Source organism: Heptranchias perlo, chromosome 1 (assembly GCF_035084215.1).
Source record: "Heptranchias perlo isolate sHepPer1 chromosome 1, sHepPer1.hap1, whole genome shotgun sequence".
Classification (NCBI taxonomy): Eukaryota; Metazoa; Chordata; class Chondrichthyes; order Hexanchiformes; family Hexanchidae; genus Heptranchias; species Heptranchias perlo.
The window spans coordinates 119,928,612-119,955,842 of record NC_090325.1 but is presented as its reverse complement, the minus strand read 5'-3'; the positions used below and the strand labels follow the sequence as shown (position 1 = coordinate 119,955,842).

General features: G+C 41.6%; 1 protein-coding gene across 1 annotated transcript in view; it reads right to left on the bottom strand.

Annotated features, from left to right (window-relative positions):
* The window catches only part of antxr2a (ANTXR cell adhesion molecule 2a), a 232,900-nt gene that overhangs the window by 193,249 nt on the left and 12,420 nt on the right, over nucleotides 1-27,231 (bottom strand). The window contains exons 4-7 of the mRNA XM_067990638.1: nucleotides 26,170-26,251; nucleotides 18,459-18,566; nucleotides 18,305-18,373; nucleotides 9,624-9,704 (exon numbers count right to left, since the gene is read on the bottom strand). Of these exons, the coding sequence (XP_067846739.1) occupies nucleotides 9,624-9,704; nucleotides 18,305-18,373; nucleotides 18,459-18,566; nucleotides 26,170-26,251 (340 nt within the window). The remainder of the gene's footprint in view (nucleotides 1-9,623; nucleotides 9,705-18,304; nucleotides 18,374-18,458; nucleotides 18,567-26,169; nucleotides 26,252-27,231) is intronic.

Genomic DNA, 27,231 nt, shown 5'->3' with positions numbered 1-27,231 from the left:
AGCTACTTAACGTGGCTTCCGGGTTCCCCGTCATCAACCTGCGCAGTGGGCGGACTGCGCACCCACATCACAGGCTGTCAGCTCAAGGAGCCCTATTTAAAGGGGCAGTCCTCCAATTGCTTCTCCAGCAGCAAAGAACCAAAATTACAACATGGAGCAGCCCAAGGGAAAGGCTGCTCCCAGGTTTAATGATGCCTCACTCCAGGTCTTACTGGATGGGGTGAGGAGGAGGAGGGGTATTTTCTACCTGGCGGACGGGAGGAAGTGGCCTGTCTCTGCCACCAAGAAGGCCTGGCTCGAGGTGGCAGAGGAGGTGGCCAGCAGCAGCGTTCTCCCGCATGGATCCAGTACAGGAAGCGCTTCAATGACCTAACTGGGTCAGCAAAAGTGAGCACACTTACTCATTCTCCTACACTCCATCTTCCACATCACCGCCCCCACCCCACAACTCCTTCTGCACTGCCAACACTACTCTATCACACCCACTCAAACTGCATCCTCACTTCCTGCACTTCCTCACCCCCCCCCCCCCAGTACTCATCTCACCACTACCACTCAACCCAATCCTCATACAATCTCATGGCTGTCTCATACTCACCCTCTGATGCATCTCTTTGACGGTCACCCTCACCCAACCTGCCACTACCTCTGCTGCAGCCACAGGGGATGCATCACGTATGAGTAGTAGGAAGCGTAAGGCAAAGGGTTCGTGAGCACAAAGAGAATGCACAAGGGTGTTTGACAGTTTGTCATTTTTTATTTAATTTTGGTTCAACTCACATTAAATATTATATTGTCACCACTACTGCCACGTTCTCCATTAGCACCCACACTTGATGCCACCCATTGGGTCACCCTACAGTGGGTCAATGGGTGTATGTGTAGTTGCACGACTATTTTGTGCAGGTGCCTGTGGCGCAGCACTGTGTTGTAGAGCTCCATGTAGCGGAGGTGGACGGTGTGCCTGGCGAGGCTGGTGATGTTGCTTGTCCTCGGATGAAGCGATGAACGCAGCCATGGCATCCCCCATCCTGACAGTGTGAGTTTGAGGGGGTCCGCAAAGTAGGTAAATGTATTTGCACAGCAGAGTTTAGGATATAAATTAATAATTTTGAGTGGAAAGACAAAGGTGTTGCAGCCAAAACTTTGTCTGAAGTGACAGAGTGTCCTGCTGCAGTAAATGGGGTATTCCCCCCAACTGTCAAATAATCCTTTGCATCTCCCACTGGCTGCTGGCTGAAACACGTCTGCTCCAACAGGGAGTGTTTCCCACAGCACAGGAAACACGCTGAGGATCCTTCAAAATTACACCCCTGCCAAAATCTCCACTCAATGAGGTCTGTCAAGTACCTCAACTAGCTAAATAACTATCTAAATTATCATTCTCCCAGCTTTAATTGCCAGTGGGAGCCCCGCATGCGGGAGCTGCGCGTCATTGGGGAACCCGGAAGCGAGCGGGTTGGAGCCGGGATTCCGCCATTTTCGGAGCCCCCGAGCCCCCAACGCCATCCGAAAATCGGGCCCCCAGTGTTTCCAAGAAGCCAGCCAGCACCTTGCCCTAGATTATGAACGAGTGTGGGAACACTGGACTGCCAAAAGGATAAATGAATCATGGCAGCACCTTATATACTGGGCATTGACGTGCAGAAACCTGTGCTTGTTGTCACCCACTCATTGGGCATTAAGGGAGTAAAATCCCTTTCGATTGGCGCAACAGTGTGGATTCACAGGAGGGGCTCGCATGGCCATGAGTGCAGTTTATAGCTCCAAGCACTTGTGGAAACCCAGCAATCTTATGAAAATTAACGAGTAGGAATAAATGGGTCTTTTTCGGGTTGACAGGCTGTAATTAGTGGGTGCCACAAGGATCAGTGCTTGGGCCTCAGCTAGTTGCAATCTATATTAATGACTTAGATGAAGGGACCAAGTATAATGTATACAAGTTTGCCGACGATACAAAGCTAGGTGGGAAAGTAAGCTGCGAGGAGGATGCAAAGAGTCGGCAAAGGGATATCAACAGATTAAGTGAATGGGCAAGAAGGTGGCAGATGGAGTACAATGTGGGTAAATGTGAGGTTACTCATTTTGGTAGGAAAAATAGAAAAACGGAATAATTTTTAAATGGTGAGAAGCTATTAAATGTTGGTGTTCAGAGGGATTTAGGTGTCCTTGTACACAAAACACAAAGTTAACATGCAGGTACAGCAAGCAATTAGGAAGGCAAATGGTATGATGGTCTTTATTGCAAGGGGGTTAGAGTACAAGAGTAAGGAAGTCTTGCTGCAATTGTACAGGGCTTTGGTGAAACCACAACTGGAGTAGTGTGCGCAGTTTTGATCTTCTTACCTAAGGAAGGATATACTTGCCTGAGAGGCAGTTCAATGAAGGTTCACTAGATTAATTCCTGGATGAGAGCCTTGTCCTATGAGGACAGATTGAGTAGAATGAGCCTATACTCTCTGGAGTTTAAAAGAATGAGAGGTGATCTCATTGAAACATAAGATTCTAAGAGAGCTTGACAAGGTAGGTGCTGAGAGGATATTTCCCCTGGCTGGAGAGTCTAGAACTAGGGGGCATAGTCTCAGGATAAGGGGTCGGCCATTTAGCACCGAGATGAAGAGGAATTTCTTCACTAAAAGGGTTGTGAACATTTGGAATTCTCTACCCCAGAGGGCTGTGGATGCTCAGTCGTTGAGCATATTCAAGACTAAGATCGATAGATTTTTGGACTTGAGGAATCGAGGGATATGGGGATCGGGCAGGAAAGTTGAGTTGAGGTCAAAGATCAGCCATGATCTTACTGAATGGCAGAGCAGGCTCAAGGGCTGTATGGCCTACTCCTGCTCCTCTTTATGTTCTTACTCACTCAATTGTCTTACTTCTGGGACAAGTTTAATGAAATGGGTTGGTCTGATAAACAGGACATTAATTATTTGCCTTTGTGCAAGAATGGACAGCAAACTGACCTAGTTGAAGTCACATGATATCCCGTGAAATGAACCAATGGCCAAGATAGTAAACACATTAGGGACTTTGAGCCACAGTAAGTACTTTCCTGTATTTTGAGGAAGTTTGCAGATCTCCCTGTAAGATGGTGCAAACCTCTTGCTTACACAACTTCAAATAAAGGTCTTCTGGGCCTATCCACACTGGTGGCTAGATATCTGTGGTGAGGAGCTCTGGATCTCTTGTGGTCCAGCTTTGTAAATCTGCTATCTCAGCTTCTGTACAGTTCCTCTTAATTTTCCCCCTCCAACAAATATATCATAAAAGGGAATCCCCATTATGAAACCCATTCTGTAGCAAAACAAACTTCCCAAATAAAAAATCATCTTGAGGGAAACTTTCACATAAAGCCAGGGGCTTTCAAAATAAAGAGCAAAAACAGATTGACAAAAGACCACGCCAAGGTAAAGTTACAAGTCTCTAACAGCATAATGAAACACAGCAATATACATTTAAGATTCCAGATCAGCCTTTAGTTGTTGTTTTAAGTTACCCCAGTTTTATAGTGGCATAAGTTAGATTAGTGAATCCTCGGGCTTGAACGACAGAATTAGGATCGATAATGTCATCCTAGCCTAAACCCATGACTTGCAGAGCTGCACCTTAGCCAGGATGGCTGCATCTTACACTCTCCTTCAATTCCAGAAGAATTTACAGCCGAACCTAAATGGGGGACAAAACCAGCAGTTCACCTCTCCTCCCCAAATTCCAAGTCCTCAAGGTAGATCCACTGGGTTTATGTCCTATCAAACAATCGGAATTTCAGAACCCCTATATTTTTTAAATATAAGACATTAGGTACACAGGGTAAATGTGTTTTAGAAATAATTAGAGTTAAGATGGAAGCTGTCTTTCTTTACTAAACTACACTTCAAGATAAGCCCAAATCTCAGCTGTTCGCGAGAAACCAGGCAGGATGTGCGATTTGTAAGTGAGTCGAGATGCAGTAGTTCCATCCTGGAAGCAAATCTAATTATAGTCGGTCAAAACATCAACAGATATATATGAGACACTTGGCAAGGTGCAAGCAGTGATTTGCTAAGTGATTCTATGCTCAGGATGCACCATTATGTATTTGAACTTGATTGACTGACAGGTCCTTGTGATCTGAGAATATATAAAGAAGTTGTTCTTCACCATCTTTAGTTCAGTTCCAGTTCAGTCTAAAAGGTGACAGCTGGACTCTGCCTAGTGGGTAGAACTATCGCTTCAGCCAACAACAAACAGAGTCAGGAAGTGTATGAAAGACTGTTTCCGCCAAAAGTCTTGCAGATAAATTGGACTGTGCATGAAATGCATTCTGTAAATGATTTTAACCCCTTGCGAATTGATTCAATTTTGGTTGTTTTCTCAGTATTTGTACAATCAGTATCTAGTCGATGTTTTCTGCTTCTGGATGATGATCTTATTAGTTAAAAACCTAATACAAGTTTCTGAACATGAAAGAACGGCGATTTTGTATTTATCATCTTTTGGAGTAGAAAGAGAGCATTGTGGACATCCCACATGGTCTCCATTTCATTTTACTTTAATCAAAGGATAATTGTTAGGTCTTTGCCATGCTGCCCCATTCTTCACAGATATTAAGCTGAAGTTTCAGTTCATAAGACACTCAGTTGGCCTTTTCACTGTGAACCCAAGTTAAGAGTGTTGGGAGAAAGCCCAAATCATAACAGTCTAACAAAGAAATATAAAATGGATTCCATGCTTACCATAAAGATTATCCCTTAATCTGACCAAATAGGTGATATTTTCAGGTGTCATTCTTTCATTGAAATCACAGCACAGAAGGATAACTCCTGCAGCCCATTGTGCCTGTGCCAGTGCCAACTCTAACTGGAGTTATCTACTCTAATCCCATTTCCTTGTTCCCCTCATATCTTTTTATACAGTCTAATCCTGACAATTTGAAGTCATTTTTTGAACAACGTAAGTAATGTAGAAAAGCGGGAATTTAGTGCTAAAAAATTGAATAATCAGATCATTTGAATTAAGTAATTTTGAATTAAGAGTAGACTGCTTTCTGCCTTTTCAAATACATTTCTAATTCCTTTTTAAAATAAAGTTAAAATCCCTGCCTCAATAGCAACTTGTGATAAAGCATCCCATGTTCCAATGGCCCTCTGAATGAAAATGATCGTTTTAATTTCCCACTTCATACAGATCCTGTAGCTAAAAGGAATCAGTACCACAGAGTAGCAGACTAAATCCTTATCTGGCCATCCTATTACATTTTCTTGTGACATACAACATGACACAAGCAAGTTTCTGTGCAGCCCTGCCAACTAAACTACTGCAAGGCACTATGCACTATGAATTATCGCTACCAGTGAGCCTACTGGACAATTAATACCTGCATACACCTCCAACAAAATCTTGAACAACCCTCACTGGCATATCCTCTCCAACAATTCGGTTTTCTCCCTGAATCTATTCCATAAACTAGGAACATAGGAACAGGAATAGGCCATTCAGCCCCTCGTGCCTGCTCCGCCATTTGATAAGATCATGGCTGATCTGTGATCTAACTCCATATACCTGCCTTTGGCCCATATCCCTTAATACCTTTGGTTGCCAAAAAGCTATCTATCTCATATTTAAATTTAGCAATTGAGCTAGTATCAATTGTCGTTTGCGGAAGAGAGTTCCAAGCTTCTACCACCCTTTGTGTGTAGAAATGTTTTCTAATCTTGCTCCTGAAAGGTTTGGCTCTAATTTTTAGACTGTGCCCCCTACTCCTAAAATCCCCAACCAGCGGAAATAGTTTCTCTCTATCCACCCTATCTGTTCCCCTTAATATCTAAGGTCGTTTCTACATATCATTTGAATCTCTTAACTCTTACAAAGTTACACCACTAATGAAAATATCGACAATATATCCTAGTCCTCCATCATACCTTGCCACAGGTCCTTTGCCCATTTGGTCTAAATTATATGGCCAATTTTTTTTAATCCCAGCTAGCTGGAGCTGGCAATGGCTAGCTACAAGGTGAAAACTAGCCAAAAGTACAGAGCTGCCCCACAATTTTGCAGGGTCAGGTCACTTGGACATGCTGCTGCACGAAGTAGATGTGAGCAAGGTTGCCCTGTTTAGCAGTCCTGGACATCCAGCTCCGAGAACAGCAATGTGCTGTCCATGTCAGGAGGTACCAACCAGGATCAACAGTCTGTAAATGTATATGGGTGCAATTTTCAATGCTCTATACGCTTAGAAAGCCTGCCACCTAGAAAAAGTTTTATGTCCAGTTGAAGCGATACTTCCTTTAAACAAGGACAGTCATGAAATTGTCCATACTTGCAAACAAGGATTAGATCACTTGCTTGATGGATATGCAGATGGACAAAAGACTATTTTAGCATATGTCACTGGTCGTGGCTTGGAATGATCTGATGGTGTAAATGTTTAATGCAGTAGTGACCTTCCTGCCCATGGAAAAAGCCATCCTTGTGGTACAAGGTAACTATAGGTCAGCCTTTGCTTAAAGAAATAAAGAAACTGAAGAAAGTTCTCTTCGGACATTCTCAGAAAGGAACGCGAGTCAGTAAATGCGGATCCTGGAATAAGGACAGTTGCAAAAGTAATATGTGAGCTTCAGTCACATGTGCCTTTCTTGCCCCTTCAAGGATGCTCTTCCTCCTCAAAATATAAGAGTGCCGTTGGAACCGCCAAAAGAATTTCCATCCTGCCCATTTTGCATGCTGTAAGACTGTTGCTTCAAAAAAAAATGGAGTTGGAAACAAAAGTCTCGCAATGCAAAAAAAAAAAATCAGGCTTAAATAAACAGCAACAAAATTTAATGCAAAATAGAACTGCAGATAAAGCAATATAATAAGCCAAATAATTTTTTTTTTAAATCTAACTTCCCAACCAATAAGAAGTGCTACACACCTTTAAGACGTCAACTCCTAAAGGACCAGACCATCCATTTGCTGCAGCACCCACTTCTTATGGGCATGATGTGGAGATGCCGGTGATGGACTGGGGTTGACAAATGTAAAGAATCTTACAACACCAGGTTATAGTCCAACAATTTCAAATAAAATTGTTGGACTATAACCTGGTGTTGTAAGATTCTTTACATTCATATGGGCAAGCGAAGCAAAAAGCTGTTAAGCGTTGTGGGAGTAATTGAAATAATTTTGGTAGGTTGAGTGAAGTTTGCATTGGTCACCAAAAGCTCAACAATTTTCTTCACTACAAAATCCCCTGTGCAAACCAGGACACCCCATTTCATAACCCACGATCATGGCTAGAAAGGCTGCACAGCAACATTAGAGCCTTGTAAAATCTGGGATTCTTAGTTGATACTTGGTTACTTAATTTATAAATTTTCAATTTTGAGTGATCGAATAATATTACATCTTTTAATGTCTAATCCTCAGATTTTCCATTTATGATAGTAAATGTTCATTGATGTGACCAGTTCTTATCAATGAAGTATATAATTAACAATGTACCAAAGCAGATATAATTCTTATTGCGGAATTATGTCTGCTTTGGTACATCGTTATGTACTTGAATTCTTTCACTCAATAGTACATAATACAACAAAACAAGCCATTTTTAGACACCTCTATGCATTACAGCACAAAATTGAAATTATTAACTATTAAATATTCAGCAGAGACTTGGAAAAATAAAGTGGAAAGTTCAATCTTGCTCAGTCTGAATGAACCTGGCAAAATGATCTCCATTCTGTGAAGCATTTTGTGTGTTTAAGGAAGGACCGGGAAGGTTAAGGCAAGAGATACTGGAAGGAAATTTTGTGGAAGGAAAGTGGAATTGTTTCAAAGGGATATTTTTAAAGATGTAAATGGAATTTATCCCTGAAATTGGTCAAGGACAGACCAGCTTGGCTTCCTAACAAAGTTTTGAAAGGCATCAGGAAGCAACAGAAACCATACAAATTTTTAAATGTTCAGGAAAGGAACAGGATAGGAAGATCTATAAATTCCAATAAGCTGATAAGGGCCGCATAGATAATCACAAGGAAAACATAGTTGGAAACATAAAGAAGAACAGTAAAGCATTCTTCAAGCATGTCAGGAATAAACAAAAGAGTGGGTCCACTAAAAAAGATAATAAGGAAATGGTGTGGAAAATTAGAGAATTATGTTTTTTTATATTCATTCCAAGGGTGTGAGTGTTGCTGGGAAGGCCAGAATTTACTGCCTATCCCTACTTTCCCTTGAGAAGGTGGTGGTGAACCTCCTTGAACCGCTGCAGTCCAGGTGGTGAAGGTTCTTCCACAGTGCTGTTAGGTAGGGAGGTCCAGGATTTTGACCCAGCGACGTGAAGAAACTTTGAAATACTGAACTGTTATTTTTCAACAGTGTTCATAAAAGAAATGGGAGAAGAAATGCCGCAATTGGGGGTGGGAAACAGTTTAAAAGGTGAATATAGACTGAAGAAATTTAAAATCTCAAGGGAGGACATATTGGGGAGTATGTTGAAGCTCAAGATAGATAAGGCTCCTGACTCTGACAACCTACATCCCAGGGTTCTGAAGGAACTGCCTCAAACATGCCATTTTCCTTTTCCCAATTTCTTCAATCCTCCAAGAACCCCATCCTGGCCAATCCATGACCTTGATATCCTCTCATTCTGTGTCGCAAAGCTCCTACCACCCTCTCAATTTCCCTCCCTCCATTTTTCACACCACTGCTGGAGTTATGCCTCCACTTATTCCACCCACTATGTAATAGCTCCATCTTGAATTCTCTGCTCTCCTGCCAGCTTCAAACCATTTAACAGAACAAAAGCCACTGCTCATCTAACTTCAATCTCAAGCACCATTAGTCAGTGTTGTACAATCCATACCTGTTGTCTCTTGGGTCTCACTTTCATGGTAAGACACGGACTACAGAATCAGTGCTACTTATGTATTTTCTGCACTAGTAAAGGTGGTCAATTCTTTTCCATAGTGGCAAGGATGATAAGATGGCCAAATGATATGGTTTATGCATGTAAAAAGGGGTTTCTGCCACACTTCCAGCAAAGTTACAGTGATGGAGCAGGAGCAGCTCCAAAGAAATTCCTGACTGATATCCCTATACAGTGGTGCTCCCTAACTTTGACAGTGCAATCAAGATGAAATGGTGGCACAGTGATGAAGGGGAAGATAGGAACAGACAAGGGAAGAGTAATTCATTCACAAAATCAGCAATCTCATCAGACAGTTCCTTTCATACTCTTCTGTACTCATATTCCTAGCTTGCATTTGGAGTGTATTAGTTTCTCACAAAGCTTCTACTGAACTGCACAGCTTTTAACGTAAATCACACATTTACAAAAAGGTAAGATTCCAGAGTCATAAAATAACAAAATTGAATAGGTACACTATAGAATTGACAAATTTGTTACAAAACATTAATGATTTTATGCCAAGATCATGGCCATATTGCTGTTCATTATCATCAATAGCTGATATTTCAAACAAAATGTGTTGTATATGTTTTCATACTTAGAAGCAGTCTACATAAGTAATAACGAACTGCTTTCTTTATTGCTCAAATTATAATTTAAACATAATTCTTAGACTTTTATCCACTAGTGCATTTGATCCTGGTTATTATAAAGTCACTGCACTAACAATAAGATACCAAATGATACTCACCAAATCAATTATCCCTTTCAAAGCCTGAAATCCTCCATTAACAGGGAAGACGTGTCTCGGGGAATCTGCAACTTTTTCTAGCTGTTAAAAGCAAAAATAACTTAATTTTGAAAAGCAGTTCAAATAAGTTGCTTAACTTTATCAATAAAAGGGTAAAAGTAAAGATATGAGATAACGGGTCAATCCACTACTGACAAAAATTCAAAATCTACTATAATGTGAATGTTTTTTGTGTTTTCCAATGTACCCAGGAGGTAAATGAAATACAGCTTCCTCAAATAAACATCTAAGTTCATTATCACGATTATATTACAAAACTATCAATAAGTTTGAGCTTAAAGTAGGAAAATTCTCATGGCATGCAATTGATTGTAAATGTTCACAGCACAATATATTAATAATGCCTGGGAATGATCGGGTTCCCCAAGGTTGTTTTTCAGGTTGGGGGGTGGGGGGGGGGGGGAGGGAGAAAGAGAAGAGGGGAAATCAGATTATTGATTATGTAAATGTTAAACAGAGGGATTAATGATGGCTTATCAACATCTCAGCTTGATTTTTGCAATGTAAAGAATTCTACCTTCCACTGGACAACATACTGAAATAATGACAACTTATTGCTCAATGGATGGATTCTGCTAACTGCACCCTATAGTGAAACTCTCGCCAAGTGACGACAGTGGGATTCAAACCCTGGCACATAGAGGTGAAGACCAGCATTCCAACTGGGCCTACATTAAAAAAAGACAGTGTTTGCTTAATAGCTTTCATAGAATAATTTAATTTCAATTGCACTCCAAACTCTGCTCAGTTAAGTGGATACCAACTCCCATAATAGGACTACAGGGTCAGGATTGTACACAGCTCTGCTTAATGTATCAACTGGCTAACACCCTGCTCCCCAACAACTTTTGGCTTGTATGTAGACCCCTCCTTACAGCTGGCTGATGGATCACACTAGATACTCCCACTTGCCTACAACTGGTCTTCATTATACTTGTGTCTTGGCCCTCAGTTTTGTCTTTTTAGACCGATTTACCTCTCTCTGCTCCATTCTCCAAGGCCCTCCTCCCATCTGTTCTTCTGTTATCCTTATGTAACTGAGCTTCCTTCAGTGTTCACACTCATGTACATCCTGACCGTCACTCTGGATACAGGCCACCATTTTTCTTTTCTGCTTTGGGCCTTTCAAATCTCTCTGGCCTCCTCTTTCTCTCATCTAGCTATGCTAATTTCCCTTCCCCCTTTTCCACCTCCATGCCTCGCTCAATCTCGCCACCTTCCCATCACTAGTCCTCATCCTACCTTTTCTCTTGCTATCATCCCAGGCTGAAGTCCTTCAATGAGCCTAAGGCTTCCTTCTGTACCTCCCTCAGCATTCTTCACCAGGCCCATCATGACAGTCAGTGCTGAATGTCCCAGAGCAGCACCTAAATTGTCCCATCCTCAGCTCTCTGCAATCATATTGCTTGAAACGTTATTCAGGAATCAATTCTTCCAACTTCCTCCCCATCCTGCCCACTCCAAGCACACCAGATCTACAATCTCTGCCTCCCTCCATATTTTGCTCCAGAATGGTTGGTTTCTTGCACCTAAAGCCCTTGTTATTCATGGATTCCTAGCTAATGATCCCGTCAGTATCAGTGCATTCAATGAAAGATGGCTCACTCGCAATTACTCCTTACAGAAACCTCCCTGCCTGGCGAGGCTTTCCACTATTTGCTCCACCCTAGTTACCATGGCAATGGTGTGACTGCCCTCAGCAAATCACACTTTGGTCCCTCCCCTTACTCCTCCAGCAACTTCTCATCCAACAAACACCTCACCCTTTTTCATCGTTCACACCTCATGCAGAATTAAAAGAATTCTACAGCAAAGGAGATGATCATTCAGTCCGTGGACCTCTCTGAAAGAGTATCCGCTGAGTAACATTCTGCACCCTTTCATATCTTTTTAAGCTTGTCAATAAAATCTGGAATTAAAATACTAGTATCAGTAATGGTTGCCATGAAACTACCGGATTGTCGTAAAAACCCATCTGGTTCAATAATGTCCTTTAGGGAAGGAAACCTGCCGCCCTTACCCGGTCTAACCTATATGTGACTCCAGACCCACAGCAATGTGGTTGATTCTTAATTGCCCTCTGAAATGGCCTAGCAAGCCACTCAGTTGTAAAATCTCGCTAAAAAAAGTCATAAGAATAAAACCGGATGGATCACCTGGCATCGGACCACTAGGCACCGGACACGACAACGGCAAACCAAGCCCAGTCGACCCTGCAAAGTCCTCCTCACTAACATCTGGGGACTTGTGCCAAAATTGGGAGAGCTGTCCCACAGACTAGTCAAGCAACAACCTGACATAGCCATACTCACAGAATCATACCTTTCAGCCAACATCCCAGAATCTTCCATCACCATCCCTGGATATGTCCTGTCCAACCGGCAGGACAGACCAACCAGAGGTGGCAGTACAGTGATATATAGTCAGGAGGGAATGGCCCTGGGAGTCCTCAACATTGACTCGGGACCCCATGAAATCTCATGGCATCAAGTCAAACATGGGCAAGGAAACCTCCTGCTGATTACCACCTACCGTCCTCCCTCAGCTCCATGTTGAACACCACTTGGAGGAAGCACTGAGGGTAGCAAGGGCACAGAATGTACTCTGGGTGGGGGACCTCAATGTCCATCACCAAGAGTGGCTTGGTAGCGCCACTACTGACCGAGCTGGCCGAGTCCTGAAGGACACAGCTGCCAGACTGGGCCTGCGGCAGGTGGTGAGCGAACCAACACGAGGGAAAAACTTACTTGACCTCGTCCTCACCAATCTACCTGTCACAAATGCATCTGTCCATGACAGTATTGGTAGGAGTGACCACCGCACAGTCCTCGTGGAGACGAAGGCCTGTCTTCGCACTGAGGACACCATCCAACGTGTTGTGTGGCACTACCACCGTGCTAAATGGGATAGATTCAGAACAGATCTAGCAGCTCAAAACTGGGCATCCATGAGGCACTGTGGGCCATCAGCAGCAGCAGAATTGTATTCCAGCACAATCTGTAACCTCATGGCCTGGCATATTCCTCACTCTACCATTACCAACAAGCCAGGGGATCAACCCTGGTTCAATGAGGAGTGTAGAAGAGCATGCCAGGAGCAGCACCAGGCGTACCTAAAAATGAGGTGCCAACCTGGTGAAACTACAACTCAGGACTACATACATGCTGAACAGCGGAAGCAACATGCTATAGACAGAGCTAAGCGATTCCACAACCAACGGATCAGATCAAAGCTCTGCAGTCCTGCCACATCCAGTCGTGAATGGTGGTGGACAATTAAACAACTAACGGGAGGAGGAGGCTATGCAAACATCCCCATCCTCAGTGATGGCGGAGTCCAGCACGTGAGTGCAAAGGACAAGGCTGAAGCATTTGCAACCGTCTTCAGTCAGAAGTGCCGAGTGGATGATCCATCTCGGCCTCCTCCCGATATGCCCACCATCACAGAAGCCAGTCTTCAGCCAATTCGATTCACTCCACATGATATCAAGAAACGGCTGAGTGCACTGGATACAGCAAAGGCTATGGGCCCAGACAACATCCCAGCTGTAGCGCTGAAGACTTGTGCTCCAGAACTAGCTGTGCCTCTAGCCAAGCTGTTCCAGTACAGTTACAACATGGCATCTACCCGACAATGTGGAAAATTGCCCACGTATGTCCTATCCACAAAAAGCAGGATAAATCCAATCAGGGCAGTGTCCTAGGCCCAACCATCTTCAGCTGCTTCATTAATGACCTTCCCTCCATCATAACATCAGAAATGGGGATGATCGCAGATGATTGCACAGTGTTCAGTTCCATTCGCAACCCCTCAAATAACGAAACAGTCCGAGCCCGCCTGCAGCAAGACCTGGACAACATCCAGGCTTAGGCTGATAAGTGGCAAGTAACATTTGCTCCAGACAAGTGCCAGGCAATGACCATCTCCAAAAAGAGAGTCTAATCATATTGCTTGAAACGTCATTTACCATCCTCCCAAATCCAAAGCCAATTTTCCCCCCCTTTATGTTGGCATTCTCTCTTCCTTTAGCCTCTGTATCGAGTGACTATTCATTCTTATTGATTTCGACCTACACCTTAACTCCCTTAGTCCAATTCCCCACATCCATTTTACCAATCCAAATATAGCCAATACATCTTCAGCGGTGACTTCTCTTCGCTTTCCTGTGCTGTCACCCTCAGAATCCCCCAAAGATCTATCGTCAATTCCTTCCTCTTCTTGATCTATACGTTGCTGCTGGCATGAACAGGCATGCAATTCGCTTCTATACACATGCTTAGACACCCAACTCTACCTCCCAATGACTTCACTTAACCCCTCGAATGCCTGTGTGCTTTCAGAACGTTGTCTTCCACTAAAACCTGGATGAGGTTTAACTTCTTCCAATTTAACTCTGGCAGGATAAAAGCCATCACCTGTGGCCCCAATAATAAACACCACTCCATTGTGACTGATTCAGATTGAGAGTGAATGGGGAGGGGGAATTGAATCAGTCTATTCACAATCTAGGCACATTGTTCAAACCAGGACTTATCTTTAAGCCCCACATGTTGTCTATCACCAAGATCACTTACTTCAATCTCTGCAACATTGGCCCCACCCACCGTTGAAACATGGCTGTCTTACGTCTACATTTGATTATGCTAATAGCCTCTTTAGTGGCCTCCCATTCTCCTTTGCCCATAAATTCCAACCTGTCCAAAACTTTGTCTCATGTCCTGTCTCACACGAAGTCCATCACCTGTCCTCGTTGACTTTCACAGACTATTACCCATCACTCAATGTCTTAAATTTAAAATCTTATTTCTCATCTATAAATCCGTCCATGACATTGCCCCATCCTACCTCTGCAAGCTCCTCCAGGCCTATAACCCCTCTCAAACACTCCATTCCTCTGATTCCACTTTTCTATTTATTCCTCCACCCATCCTTTCACCCCAGCATCAGTGGTTCAGCTTTCTGTCACCCTGGTCCTACTCTGGGGAACCCTTCCCCTAAATCTCTCTGCCTTTCCATCTCTTTCACCACCTTTAAAAACCTTCTCAAAACCCATCTCTTCAGACAAGATTTCTGTCACATCACCAATTCTCTCTTCCCAGCTCAGCATCCATAATTATTTCCAATGCCCATTTGTGAAGTGCCTTAGGACAGACTTTTTTTTTTAATTAAAAAAGGTGCTATTTGAGTTCTAGTTTTGTTGATTGTAAATCCATAGAGAAAAAAAAATCAACAAATTTGAACCATGCTTATGTGGTTTGCCAAATAACGTTGATTAAGGAACACACCTGAAATTTTTCACTTTGTAATTTTAGTAAAATTATTCTAAAGGAATAGAAATTGCAAGCTACTGTAAAATCCAAAATCATGTGACATCTTAATGCAGAATTTACAGCCTTCAAACACACGGAACATAGGAACAGGAGTAGGCCATTTAGCCTCTTGAGCCTGTTCTGCCATTCAATGAGACCATGGCTGATCTGTGACCTAACTCCATATACCCACCATAACCAAAGGTATTAAGGGATATGGGGCTAACAAAAATCTATCAATCTCAGATTTAAAATAAACAACTGAGCTATCATCAACTGCCATTTGAGGAAGAGTTCCAAACTTCTACCACCTTTTGCCTGTAGAAGTGTTTCCTAACTTCACTCCTGCCAGTCCTGGCTCTAATTTTTAGGCTATGTCCCCTAATCCTAGACTCCCCAATCAGCAGAAATAGTTTCTCTCTATCTACTCTATTAGTTCCCCTTAATATCTTGAAAACTTCGATCAAATCACCCCTTAATCTTCTAAATTCCAGGGAATACAACCCTAGTTTGTGTAATCACGCCTCGTAATTTAACCTTTGGAGTACAGGAATCATTCTAGTAAATCTACGCTGCATTCCCTCCAAGGCCAATATGTCCTGCCTAAGGTGCGGTGCCCAGAACTGAACACAATACCCCAGGTGTGGTCTAACCAGGGCTTTGTATAGCTGCAGCACAACTTCTACCTCCTTGTATTCAGTCCTCTAGGCATAGAGGCCAGCATTCCATTAGCCTTTTTGATTATTTTCTGTACCTGTCCATGACATTTTAATGATCAATGTACATGGATCCCTGAGTCTCTTTTGGCCTCCACCATTTCAACCTTCTCACCATTTAGAAAGTACTCTGATCTATCCTTTTTAGATCCAAAGTGGATGACCTCACACTTGCCACAGTTTTGCCCATTCACTTAATCTATTAGTATCTCCCTGTAATTTTATGCTTCCATCTACACTGCTTACAATGCTGCCTATCTTTGTGTCATCGGCAAACTTGAATACATGGTTCTCTATCCAGTCATCAAAGTCATTAATAAATAGTGAATAGTTGAGACCCCAACACAGATCCCTGTGGGACACCACTCGTCACATCCTGCCAATTTGAGTACCTGTCCATTATCCCTACTCTCTCTCTCCTGCCACTCAGCCAATTTCCTAGCCAGATCAATAATTTACCCTCAATTCCATGAGCTTCAACTTTAGCTAACAGTCTCTTATGAGGGACTTTATGGAATGCCTTCTGGAAGTCCATATAAACAACATCCCTAGACATTCCCCTGTCCACTACTTTGAATCTTTTGAAGAGATGACTAATCAGGTTCATCAGGCAAATCCATGCTGGCTCTCTCTGATCAGCTGAAAGGGTGCAGCTTAGGTAGCAATGGAATTCATCACGCACTGGCATAACTTTTATATCAAAGCAAGCAGTAAGCCAGATTTTACACCACTTCAGTTTGACAGTACTTCCATTTGGTAAATGGAATCTTTACAAGTAAAGTCCAATTAGTGATCTAACGATTAACCTCATCATAACTGGAGCCTAGAATATTTCCACTGAGAAATTGTACTATTATGTTCTTTTAAAGAGAATGAAGCACAGGGGGAAATGCATCTTGTAGGAAAACTTCAAACACATTTTCTCACATAAATTGGGCACAGGTCCAGACCACACAATTACTATGATGTAACCCTAGCATCAGCATAACGTACCAATCAGAATTCTGATTTTGCCACCTGGCATCCTCTTGCTTCATTTTGTGAACCAAACCTATACTTCAGTTGACTATTAAAATGCATATGGAACTAAATTTAAGCATAGAACCAACTCTTTTGGTTTGCAATTTTATTAAGTAACTATTTTGAGTGAGGTTTTCCAAAATTCCATTCACCGTACAATGACACTGGCTTTCAATTCATTTTTTGCTGTTTTCAGAAATTTCAGCTGTGCCCTGAAAATTAATAATGCTGGTTGGTAGAGCCACAGTCATTGTAAAAATTGTTGATTTCTCTATGGATTTGCATCAGTGAGTAAACTGCTTCACTTTTAAAGGGTTAATTAGGTCTTATGTCTTTTCACAGACTTCCATTGATTGGATCTTTTCTCAAGCCATGATGTGCACAATGTGAGGACACATAAAATTACCCTTTTAATCTCACAAGGGAGCTAACCTGATAACTCATGACTGGCAAAGTTATGAGTGAGTTATGGCTACCACTGCAAGCAAGAGATAGCGGTGTCCCATGGCTCCTTAATATATATTCTGTTTACACCACATTAGCTGTTGAAAATTCTTACAACTAAACATAAAAATAATTCATTTTAAGTGCATTGACCCACACATTGAGAACTGGTTGCGGTCTAGTCAGTCCACAAATTCCCCCATTCCCCAGCTGACTTGGATTCTCCATTTGGACATCACCATGAAATATAAAAATATAATAGTTACCGTGTCTTTATCTGTTGTATAAATAGAATCAAATAGGAAAACTATTAATTATTAATTCTTTGTAAAATCTGTTATGAAGAACTGTTGAATAGTGCTTAATATTTTACATCCTAATATTTTATACTATACTGCTAAATGTATTTTTACGTTAGGTTAGATCTTGTGGCTCACAAAGGATAATGGGATAGTTAGCATATATTGAGATGTGCAGCAGGGCACCTATGTGTGCTGAAAAGGGAGGAAACCTCCTTGGGAAAACCAGACAGCAAGAGAGAAATAAGCAGAAGTAAATGCAGCTGGAACAGATAATATTTAGCCATAATATAGACTAAAAAGTACGCCACCACTTTGAAGGAAAAGGGCAGCAAGGGCATGGGAATGCCATCACCTCCAACTTCCTCTTCAAGTCACACACCATCCTGATGTGAACATAACGCTGTCCTTCATTGTCGCTGGGTCAAAATCCTGTAACTCCCTACCCAACAGAATTGTGGGAGAACCTTCACTACATGGGCCACAGCGATTCAAGGCGATGGCTCACCACCACCTTCTCAAGGGCAACTACGGATGGGCAATAAATGCCGGCCTCGACAGCGACGCCCAGATCCCGAAGAATGATAGAAAATAATACTTTAGTCTGGTTCCTAAAGTAAAATACAAAAAATGGCTGATTCTCAACCTTGCACGGAGGCCTAATGAACAGCAGGTTGCCAGCAGCAGTGAGGTATGTTGAGTGAATTAAACCACTGTACCCTTGCCGTGACTTTGATTAGGTCTCTGTCCCCTGATTCAGCATAAAACCTGCTGAATCACTCACTGGATACAGCCTCAATATCAGCCAATGGAATTCTGTTGTAGAGTCCTACCTGCTTTTCCTTAAAGTCTTTGACTCCAACACAATAAATGATTGCCCCTAGTTTTCTCGCCACATCAGCCTATAATGAAATTCAAAATAAGTTAGCTTCAGTCAAAAAAAACATGCTGCTTAATTCAATCGCAATCTTGAAATTTTACACTTACCTGTTTAATTGTGTAGGGCAACACCAAATCAACCAATTCACCATCGGTTAGAACAATAATAGCACTTGCAGTCTTCAAACCTCTTTGCTCCTTTATTTGGTCAGAAGCCTAACACATAGAAATTAATCATCCATTAGACGTAAAGCTTAAATAAATTACAGGGTATTTATTATATGTGGATATTTAAACTTTTCCAAAGAACTAAAAAAAGTTGGACCAGTTGTTGTTTCCGAGGATGAGAATCTCTTTTAAAAACTACTTTCTTCTCTTCTGACTCCAAGTACAATGAAGCATTCCTAACCAAAATTGAGCCCATAGAGTGGGACTTGAACCCACAAACTTCTGACTCGGAGCTGAGTGTGCTTCAATAGTATCATAGTATGTTACAGCACAGAAGGCGGCCATTCAGCCCATCGTGCCTGTGCCAGCTCTTTGGAAGAGGTATCCAATTAGTCCCATTCCCCAATCAGGCCTGTCTTCACATAACTGACTTCTTGATTAGGTCTTCCTGGATGATGTTTCTTTCCTCCCACAGCCATGGCACTCTATGGCATTCTGCACAAAACTCCATCAATACCGCATTGAAACTAGCTGCTAATAGAGTGAACCTGGGGCAATTCACTCTCCATTTTTTCTTATGTTTGAAAGCACCCAGCCTCCATTCTGCACCTCCCCAAGATGGCACAAAGTTAGTTGACGAGAGATGCTATGAACCCACATTCTACGAATGCATGGCACAGTGTAAAAGATGCAACCTTTATTCCAGGCAGATGAGCAGCGAGACATTCTTATACTGATGCAAAGTCAAATTCTCCAAGTTCACAGCTTACATATTAAAAAAAAATATAAACTATAAAGGGAAATGAAATGAGTGAAATAAAATAAATGTACATGCTTGAACGCATGATAATTATGTATGCATATCATAAAGTACTGAATTTGCAGAGCTTATCTTTCAGCACTGACCATCTCCTGAACTTCCTCCCTGGTCACAGGTTCTCTTCTCCCCTACTCTCCTGAAAGCACTAACTCCTTGCCGGGATATGGTTCCTCAGGCCCAATGTACTCCTTGGTACCTCCTGCAAGCAACCATTACTCGTGTGAGTCTCAACGGTGGATGTCATTAAGCTAGTCAAACCTTGTGAGCATCACAGCCAAATAAGAGCCAGTCCTCATCCATCATAAACACACATGCATTTCCAGCAAGTTGGGTTGTAGAGAGGTCACTTGATAGTGATCAGGAGGGGGAAAACTGGATGATTTGTTTTCCTTCGGGGGCCAATTGCAGCGACCACACCACTAGGCTTGCTGCAATCAGCTAACTTAAAGACCGGAGATCAAACCTGGAGCTGTCAAGGTACATATGGCTCAGCTACTTATTGGATAAACTTTTAAATTAATCAATAGTATCATAGTATGTTACAGCACAGAAGGCGGCCATTCAGCCCATCGTGCCTGTGCCAGCTCTTTGGAAGAGGTATCCAATTAGTCCCATTCCCCAATCAGGCCTGTCTTCACATAACTGACTTCTTGATTAGGTCTTCCTGGATGATGTTTCTTTCCTCCCACAGCCATGGCCCAGTGGTAGCACACTCAGCTCCGAGTCAGAAGTTTGTGGGTTCAAGTCCCACTCTATGGGCTCAATTTTAAAAGGGTGGCAGGATGGCAGCTTGGGGGAGGGTCAATGGGCACGCAGCAAACCCAAAAAACAAAAACTTACCTTTCCCCACACGATCATGAGGTAATTGATGCTCATTAATCTTTTTTCCGGGTTTCGCGCCCGGCAGCCAGCCTGATTGACAGGCTGTAATGCCGAGGGGAGGGGGTTGGTGCAGAGAGAGAGAGAGAGAGAGAGAGAGAGAGAGAGAGAGAGAGAGAGAGAGAAATAAGTCATCCAGCGCTGCAAGAGAGAGGGGGAGGACAGGGGTCTTCAGACATCGGAGCGTGTTTTGGGGGGGGGGGGGGGGGGGGGGGGAAAAGAGGAGACATTGAAGGGGGAAGAGGAGATGACATCGGAGCAGGGGGTGTGCAGGTGACATTGTTTCAAAAGGTAAGCTTATTTATTTATTTTTTTACCTGGCGTGAATCAGAAGCCATGGGAAAGCCGCCCAGGTAAGTTGAAAATCGTCTTAACTACCTAATATGTAAGAAATAAAGTACCTTAAGAACCTCAATGAGGCACATTTGCTTCTTTAAATATAGTCCTGCTGGCTTTAATTGCTACAGGACTTAGGGGTTCAGGAATAGTGCGCGCACACACTTGCGTCTTTGAGAGACTTGGAAGTCAGCGTGTTGTCCCAAACGCGCCTGCACTTCCAAATTAAAATTGAGCCCTATGTCCCTATTTATAAAGCCCAGGATCCCGTATGTTTTTTTAACCGCTTTCTTAACCTGCCCTGCCACCATCAACGACCTGTGCACATATACCCCCAGGTCTCTCTGTTCCTGTACCCCCTTTAGAATTGTACCCTTTAGTTTATATTGCCTCTCCTTGTTCTCCCGACCAAAATGCATCACTTCACACTTTTCTGCGTTAAATTTCATCTGCCACCTGTCTGCCCATTCCACTCAGTGAGGAGTGTTATGCTATGTAATTCACAATGTATTGTTATTGATTTACCAACAGAATAAGTTAAATTCTGTTTTTATTAAATGGTATGCTGGGATTTCTTTTTTTTTAAAAAACGATGTTTTGGGATTGAATTCCACAACTGAAAACTGGACATAAACTGCCTTGTTCCCTTACTTATGTATTAAAAATATGAAATAAAAATTTTTATTTTAAAGCTCAGGAAAAACTGGAAAGTGCCAGTTAACATGGACATAGGAATGTAGAGCTTTGGTAGCATGAAGGGGAGCAGTTCTACCCTAAAGGAGTACATCAGAGGGGAACTGGGGTTCGGTAGCACCAGGGGGGGATAAAATATGGAATTTGGTTTATAGAGCTGTTCCTGTTGTCTGGCAGTGTGCGTGGGGAGTAATCATGGAGGCTGGCAGCACCAGGGGTGGGGGGGTGGGGCAGGAGGTGGCCCAGGTATGGCAGTACTATGGAGTAGGGGACCCAGGATATAGCATCATTGGGGAGGGGGATGGGTAAGTCCTGAGAGCAGAGTGCTGAGAGATGTAGCATCACTAGGGAGGGGCAATTGATTCTGGAGCTCTGCAAGTACTAAAGGTGAGGTGGGCCAAGGAGGATGGGCCACTAGAGGTTCCCAGCCTTAATGCACTGTCCCTATTCCAATCCACCTGCAACCTAACCCATGAAGCCAATTTTGAGCACTATGAGCTATAATACTGCATTTGCTGACTGCATGTGTGATGCAAGTAGTGCTGAAAACTGGCTTCAGGCCAGGAATATGCCAACAGGCACCTGACAGCTAGGAACAGGTGACAGCAGGTTGGGTGGACCAGCTGTTATCAGGATGGGCTAGGAAAGAATAGAGGTGGGTAGGACAGCAACAGCCAGGCAGGTAAGAACAGGTTTTAGCAGACATTGTTCACAATACATCAGGAGTATGGACAGTTGCATCAGAGCCAAACTGAGCACCATATCCCTGGCAGATATTTTAGGCTTTAAGAAGCAAATCTTAAGAGGTGTTTTTCCAAAGGGTGTTGGGCAATTCTATGAGTCAGCTAAATTATTATTGCAAACTTTTATTTTACATTTTTACATGTAGCACATTATAAATTGTACTTTTCCTTTACCTGTGTAGCAGAATAGAAAAATTAGCAGACAGAAAAATGTTTTAAGAAATAATTTAGCAATTTGATTTGTTTCCCTCCTCCTCCTAATAACTTTGCATATTAACAAATCACAATTAGTAATTTTTCATATTAGCCAATCAGATGGAATATGTTTGCATTGTGTCAGAATAAATTTGCAAATCAGCCATTCTGGTGAAATAAATTTGAACTGAACTGAGATCAGCCAATCAGCTGAAATTTACACAAATACAAACATACGATTTCTTAAGTATGGTGGACAGGAGGTGCACAGTCATACCATTTTTGTAATGTTACCAGCGGATTTCCTACGATGTTGCACACACTGTTAGTCAGATGATACACTGCTTTATAAAGTCAGAAGCATTAGTGCCATGTAACACAATGTTTTTTACTAATGCAGTGGTGAAGTGGCGTCACTTTAAAGGACACATAGGGGTACAGTTTCCTCTTTGGGCACAGTCAGTAATCGGGCACAAGAAAATTGCGCTGGTTAGGTTACAGTTCTAGTTTCCGCTAAAATACATCTGCATGATCGCAAACGTAAAATCTTCCATGAACCAGCTGAATCTGGTAGCTTAATAACTTATCGTATTTTTTTTTCTTTGCAATATAAAATATTCATTGATGTATTTAAGCGTAGTAACCTGGTGCAGTTTTATTAATACAGCTGAAAATGAGTTTATCACAAAAAGTAAACATTTTTAATAAGAGTGTTTAGTCCTTCACCTGTGATTAACCTCATTTGAAATCACTGAAAATGACTTAACGATACTAAACCATTTACTACTTTCATTGGTGTATGCTAATCAGTTTCTTAGTAAAAATTATTTAATTTACTATGTAAAAACATTTAAAACGTGCCTAATAGCTGGGAAGTTAGATTAAAAGATATGATGGTAGATAAGCAATGGCAAACATTTAAAGAAATATTTCATAATTCTCAACGAATATACATTCCATTCAGGAACAAAAACTCCACGGGAAAAGTGATCCATCCGTTGCTAACTAAAGAAGTTAAGGATAGTATTAGATTAAAAGAAGAGGCTTATAGTGTTTCCAAGGGTAGTAAGTTTGAGGATTGGGAGAGTTTTCAAAACCAGCAAAGGATGACCAAAAAAATTGATAAAAAGAGGGAGAAAATAGAATGAGAGTAAACTAGCAAGAAATATAAAAACAGATTGTCAGAGCTTTTACAAGTATGTAAAAAGAGTAGCAGCAAAAGTAAACATGGGTCCCTTAGAGACAGACAGAGGAGAAATTATAATGGGGAATAAGGAAACGGCAGAGACATTAAATAAATATTTTGTATCTGTCTTCACAGTAGAAGACACAAAAGGCATACCAGTAAGAGTGGGGAACTAAGGGTCTAATGAGATTGAGGAATTTAAAGTAATTAATATTAGTAAAAGAAAAAGTAATGGAGAAATTAATGGGATTAAAAGCCAAAAAATCCCCTGGACCTGATGGGCTACATCCTAGGATTCTAAAAGAGATGGCTGCAGAGATCATGGATGGATTAGTTGTGATCTTCCAAAATTCTCTAGATTCTAGAATGGTCCCAGTGGATTGGAAAGTAGCAAATGTAACCCCGCTATTCAAGAAAGGAGGAAGAGAGAAAACAGGGAACTATAGGCCAGTTAGCCTGACATCAGTCATCGGGAAAATGCTGGAATATAATATTAAAGAAGTGGTAATAGGGCATTTAGAAAATCATAATATGATTATGCAGAGTCAATATGGTTTTATGAAAGGGAAATTGTGTTTGACAAATCTATTAGAGTTTTTTGAGGCTGTAACTAGCAGGGTAGATAAAGGGGAACCAGTAGATGTAATGTATTTGGATTTTCAAAAGGCATTGGATAAGGTGCCACATAAAAGGTTGTTACACAAGGTAAGAGCTCATGGGGTTGCAGGTAATATATTAGCATGGATAGAGGATTGGTTAACAGACAGAAAACAGAGAGTAGGAATAAACAGGTCATTTTCAGGTTGGCAGGTTGTAACTAGTGGGGTGTCACAGAAATCAGTGCTTCGGCCTCAACTATTTACAATCTATATTAATGACTTAGATGAAGGGACTGAGTGTAATATATCCAAGTTTGCTGATGATACAAAGCTAGGTGGGAAAGTAAGCTGTGAGGAGGACGCGAAGAGTCTGCAAAGGAATATAGGCAGGTTGCACGAGTGGGCGAGAAGGTGGCAGATGGAGTATAATGTGAGGTTATTCACTTTGGTAGAATGAATATAAAAACAGATTTTTTTTTTTAAAATGGTGAGGAACTATTAAATGTTGGTGTTCAGAAGGATTTGGGTGTCCTTGTACATGAAACACAGAAAGTTAGCATGCGGGTACAGCAAGCAATTAGGAAGGCAAATGGCATATTGGCCTTTATTGCAAGGGGGTTGGAGTACAAGAGTAAGGAAGTCTTACTTCAATTGTACAGAGCTTTGGTGAGACCACACCTGGAGTACTGTATACAATTTTGGTCTCCTTACCTAAGGAAGGATATACCGCCTTAGAGGCGGTGCAACGAAGGTTCACTACATTGATTCCTGGGATGAAGGGGGTGTCCTAAGAGGAGATATTGAGTAGAATGGGCCTATAGTCTCTTGTGTTTAGAAGAATGAGAGGCGATCACATTGAAACATATAAGATTCTGAGAGGGCTTGACAGGGTAGATGCTGAGAGGGCTTGACAGGGTAGATGCTGAGAGGGCTTGACAGGGTAGATACTGAGAGGCTGTTTCCCCTGGCTGGAGAGTCTAGCAGTAGGGGGCATAGTCTCAGGATAAGGGGTCGGCAATTTAGGACTGAGATGAGGAGGGATTTCTTAGTTCAGAGGGCTGTGAATCTTTGGAATTCTCTACCCCAGAGGGCTGTGGATGCTCAGTCATTCAGTAGATTCAACGCTGAGATCGATCGACTTTTGGACTCTAAGGGAATCAAGGAATACGGGGATTGGTCAGGAAAGTGGAGTTGAGGTCGAAGATCAGCCATGATTTTATTGAATGGCGGAGCGGGCTCGAGGGGCCATCTGGCCTCCTCCTATTTCTTATGTTCTTATGGTGCATGTGCACCTAAGAAAATGAGCTTAATTTGAAGACCCTCCTCGAACGGCTACAATCAGTGGAAACGAACCATCCTCATTGTTTTGATCTGGGGCGTGGCCAATTTTGAGCGGGGCTGGCTTCGGGCGCGATGACATTTGAACCAATGCAAAGATTGCGGAAACTCAATTTACATCTAATGTAAATTGCACTTGATTCTCAGTTATCATTTACACTGGTTTGGGCGGATTGCGCTGATAAAACCAGCACAATCTAGCAGAAACTCTTCCCCAAAGTCTAACTGATCTGAAGTAAACACTGAGGTTATTCAGAATATAATTGCTAAATCAGGCAAATCTGAACTCTGGCTTCAAATGTATATTTTTTTTTTAAAAAAGGACAAAATTGGTAAGCTCAGTTAAGAGGCTGCATACATTCTGACTTCAGAATTTTCTGTTCCTGGAGAATCTCTCTAAATTCCATAAGACTCCCTTTGCTGCATTATACTTTAGTCGTTAAATGTGGCAAGGAAATTTGAGTCCGACATGAAATGTGATGGTCAGGAAATGCACGTTAAGAGGTCACGTTTTCATTATATTAATATAGATAGACATATTGCAGCTATATACAAAGCCACACGGTTGTAGTTTTAAGTCTGCAAGAATAATTGAGTGAATATTAATATATTCTGGAACTCAACTAGAAAGATGTGTTTTGGAACTGAAGCGTAAAATGCATTGTTTTTCGTACTTTCCTACTAGTAACCATAGACTGTTCATTTACTTTGCGTGATGGTGAAATTCATGATATTCATTAAATACTAATATTATCCCATTTAATCTGCTTTGAATAGAATGTTTACTGTTCATGACATGCAAATAAGAAGTATGTTTCTACAATTCCACAGCTCTACCAAGAAAATGAAAATTACAACTTACCGCTTTTATACCTAAATGCATGTAGGTATCACCCGCTGGATTTACACCTTTGAGGACTTTAAGACCATTATTGATTTGATTCCTAGTCCAAAAAAAGAAACACAGTAAATGCAAATGCTAATAGCTGAATATTAGAATCAATTTACTTCAGTAATGGAAAAAAAAAATCCCAAAGCCTCAGCTAGTGAGACAATTACACTTTTAGAAAAAAATATAGGACTTCCCCTGTGGGTTAGTATGCTATACTTTCACTTCTGGAATTTGGATTCATATCCTGTACAAATAGGTTGAATGAAAGTCCCTTCTCTCTGCCAGCTGCAACAGCCTTATGGTGAAACTAGTTTATTTTCACAATTTCAAACAGTTCCTAGTGTAGCTGATAGCCCATACTGCAAAATTACTTATCATTCAATGTAAATTAGCAAATAATTTACAATTTCACTCAGAGGTTACAGGAATGCAAGGTGTAGGAAATTGAAAATGCATGCAGGTGCAGGGTAATCTTGAGGTTGGGATTAAGATGCATTGTTAAGAGTAGGGAGAACTTCAAAGTGCATTTGGCCTTGGTACACCTGGCCTGGGAGTGCTTAATGCGGAGGATGGGTGTCTTCCATTTCTCAGCACTGACATCTTTTTCCTTAATAGAGTGCTGTACAAAAATGTAATCCCCCTTCCAAAATGTAAACTAAAAAAAGGATTTTATTTCAAAATAAAGAAACATTTTAAACTATTATACTGATCATACTATCATTTTCTAATTTTATAGCCTTTCGTTATAAAAAAAGAGAAAAATTAATCTTATGCTTCATACATGTGGGTTTTTCCCTCCCCCAAAATATATTAGTCTTTGGATTTTATGACACTCAAAATTCTTGTGTTTTACCAGTCATAAAAAATACTAATTTAGTTAATTGTTCTGCTCTGCCAATTTGTCTAGTTGATTAATAAATTACATTGAGTGAATTATGCTGCTGACACCACAAAATGCTGATGGACAAGTGCACCACTTATCAAGATGGATCACTACACTGAGACTTTGCTGATATACATCACAAACATACA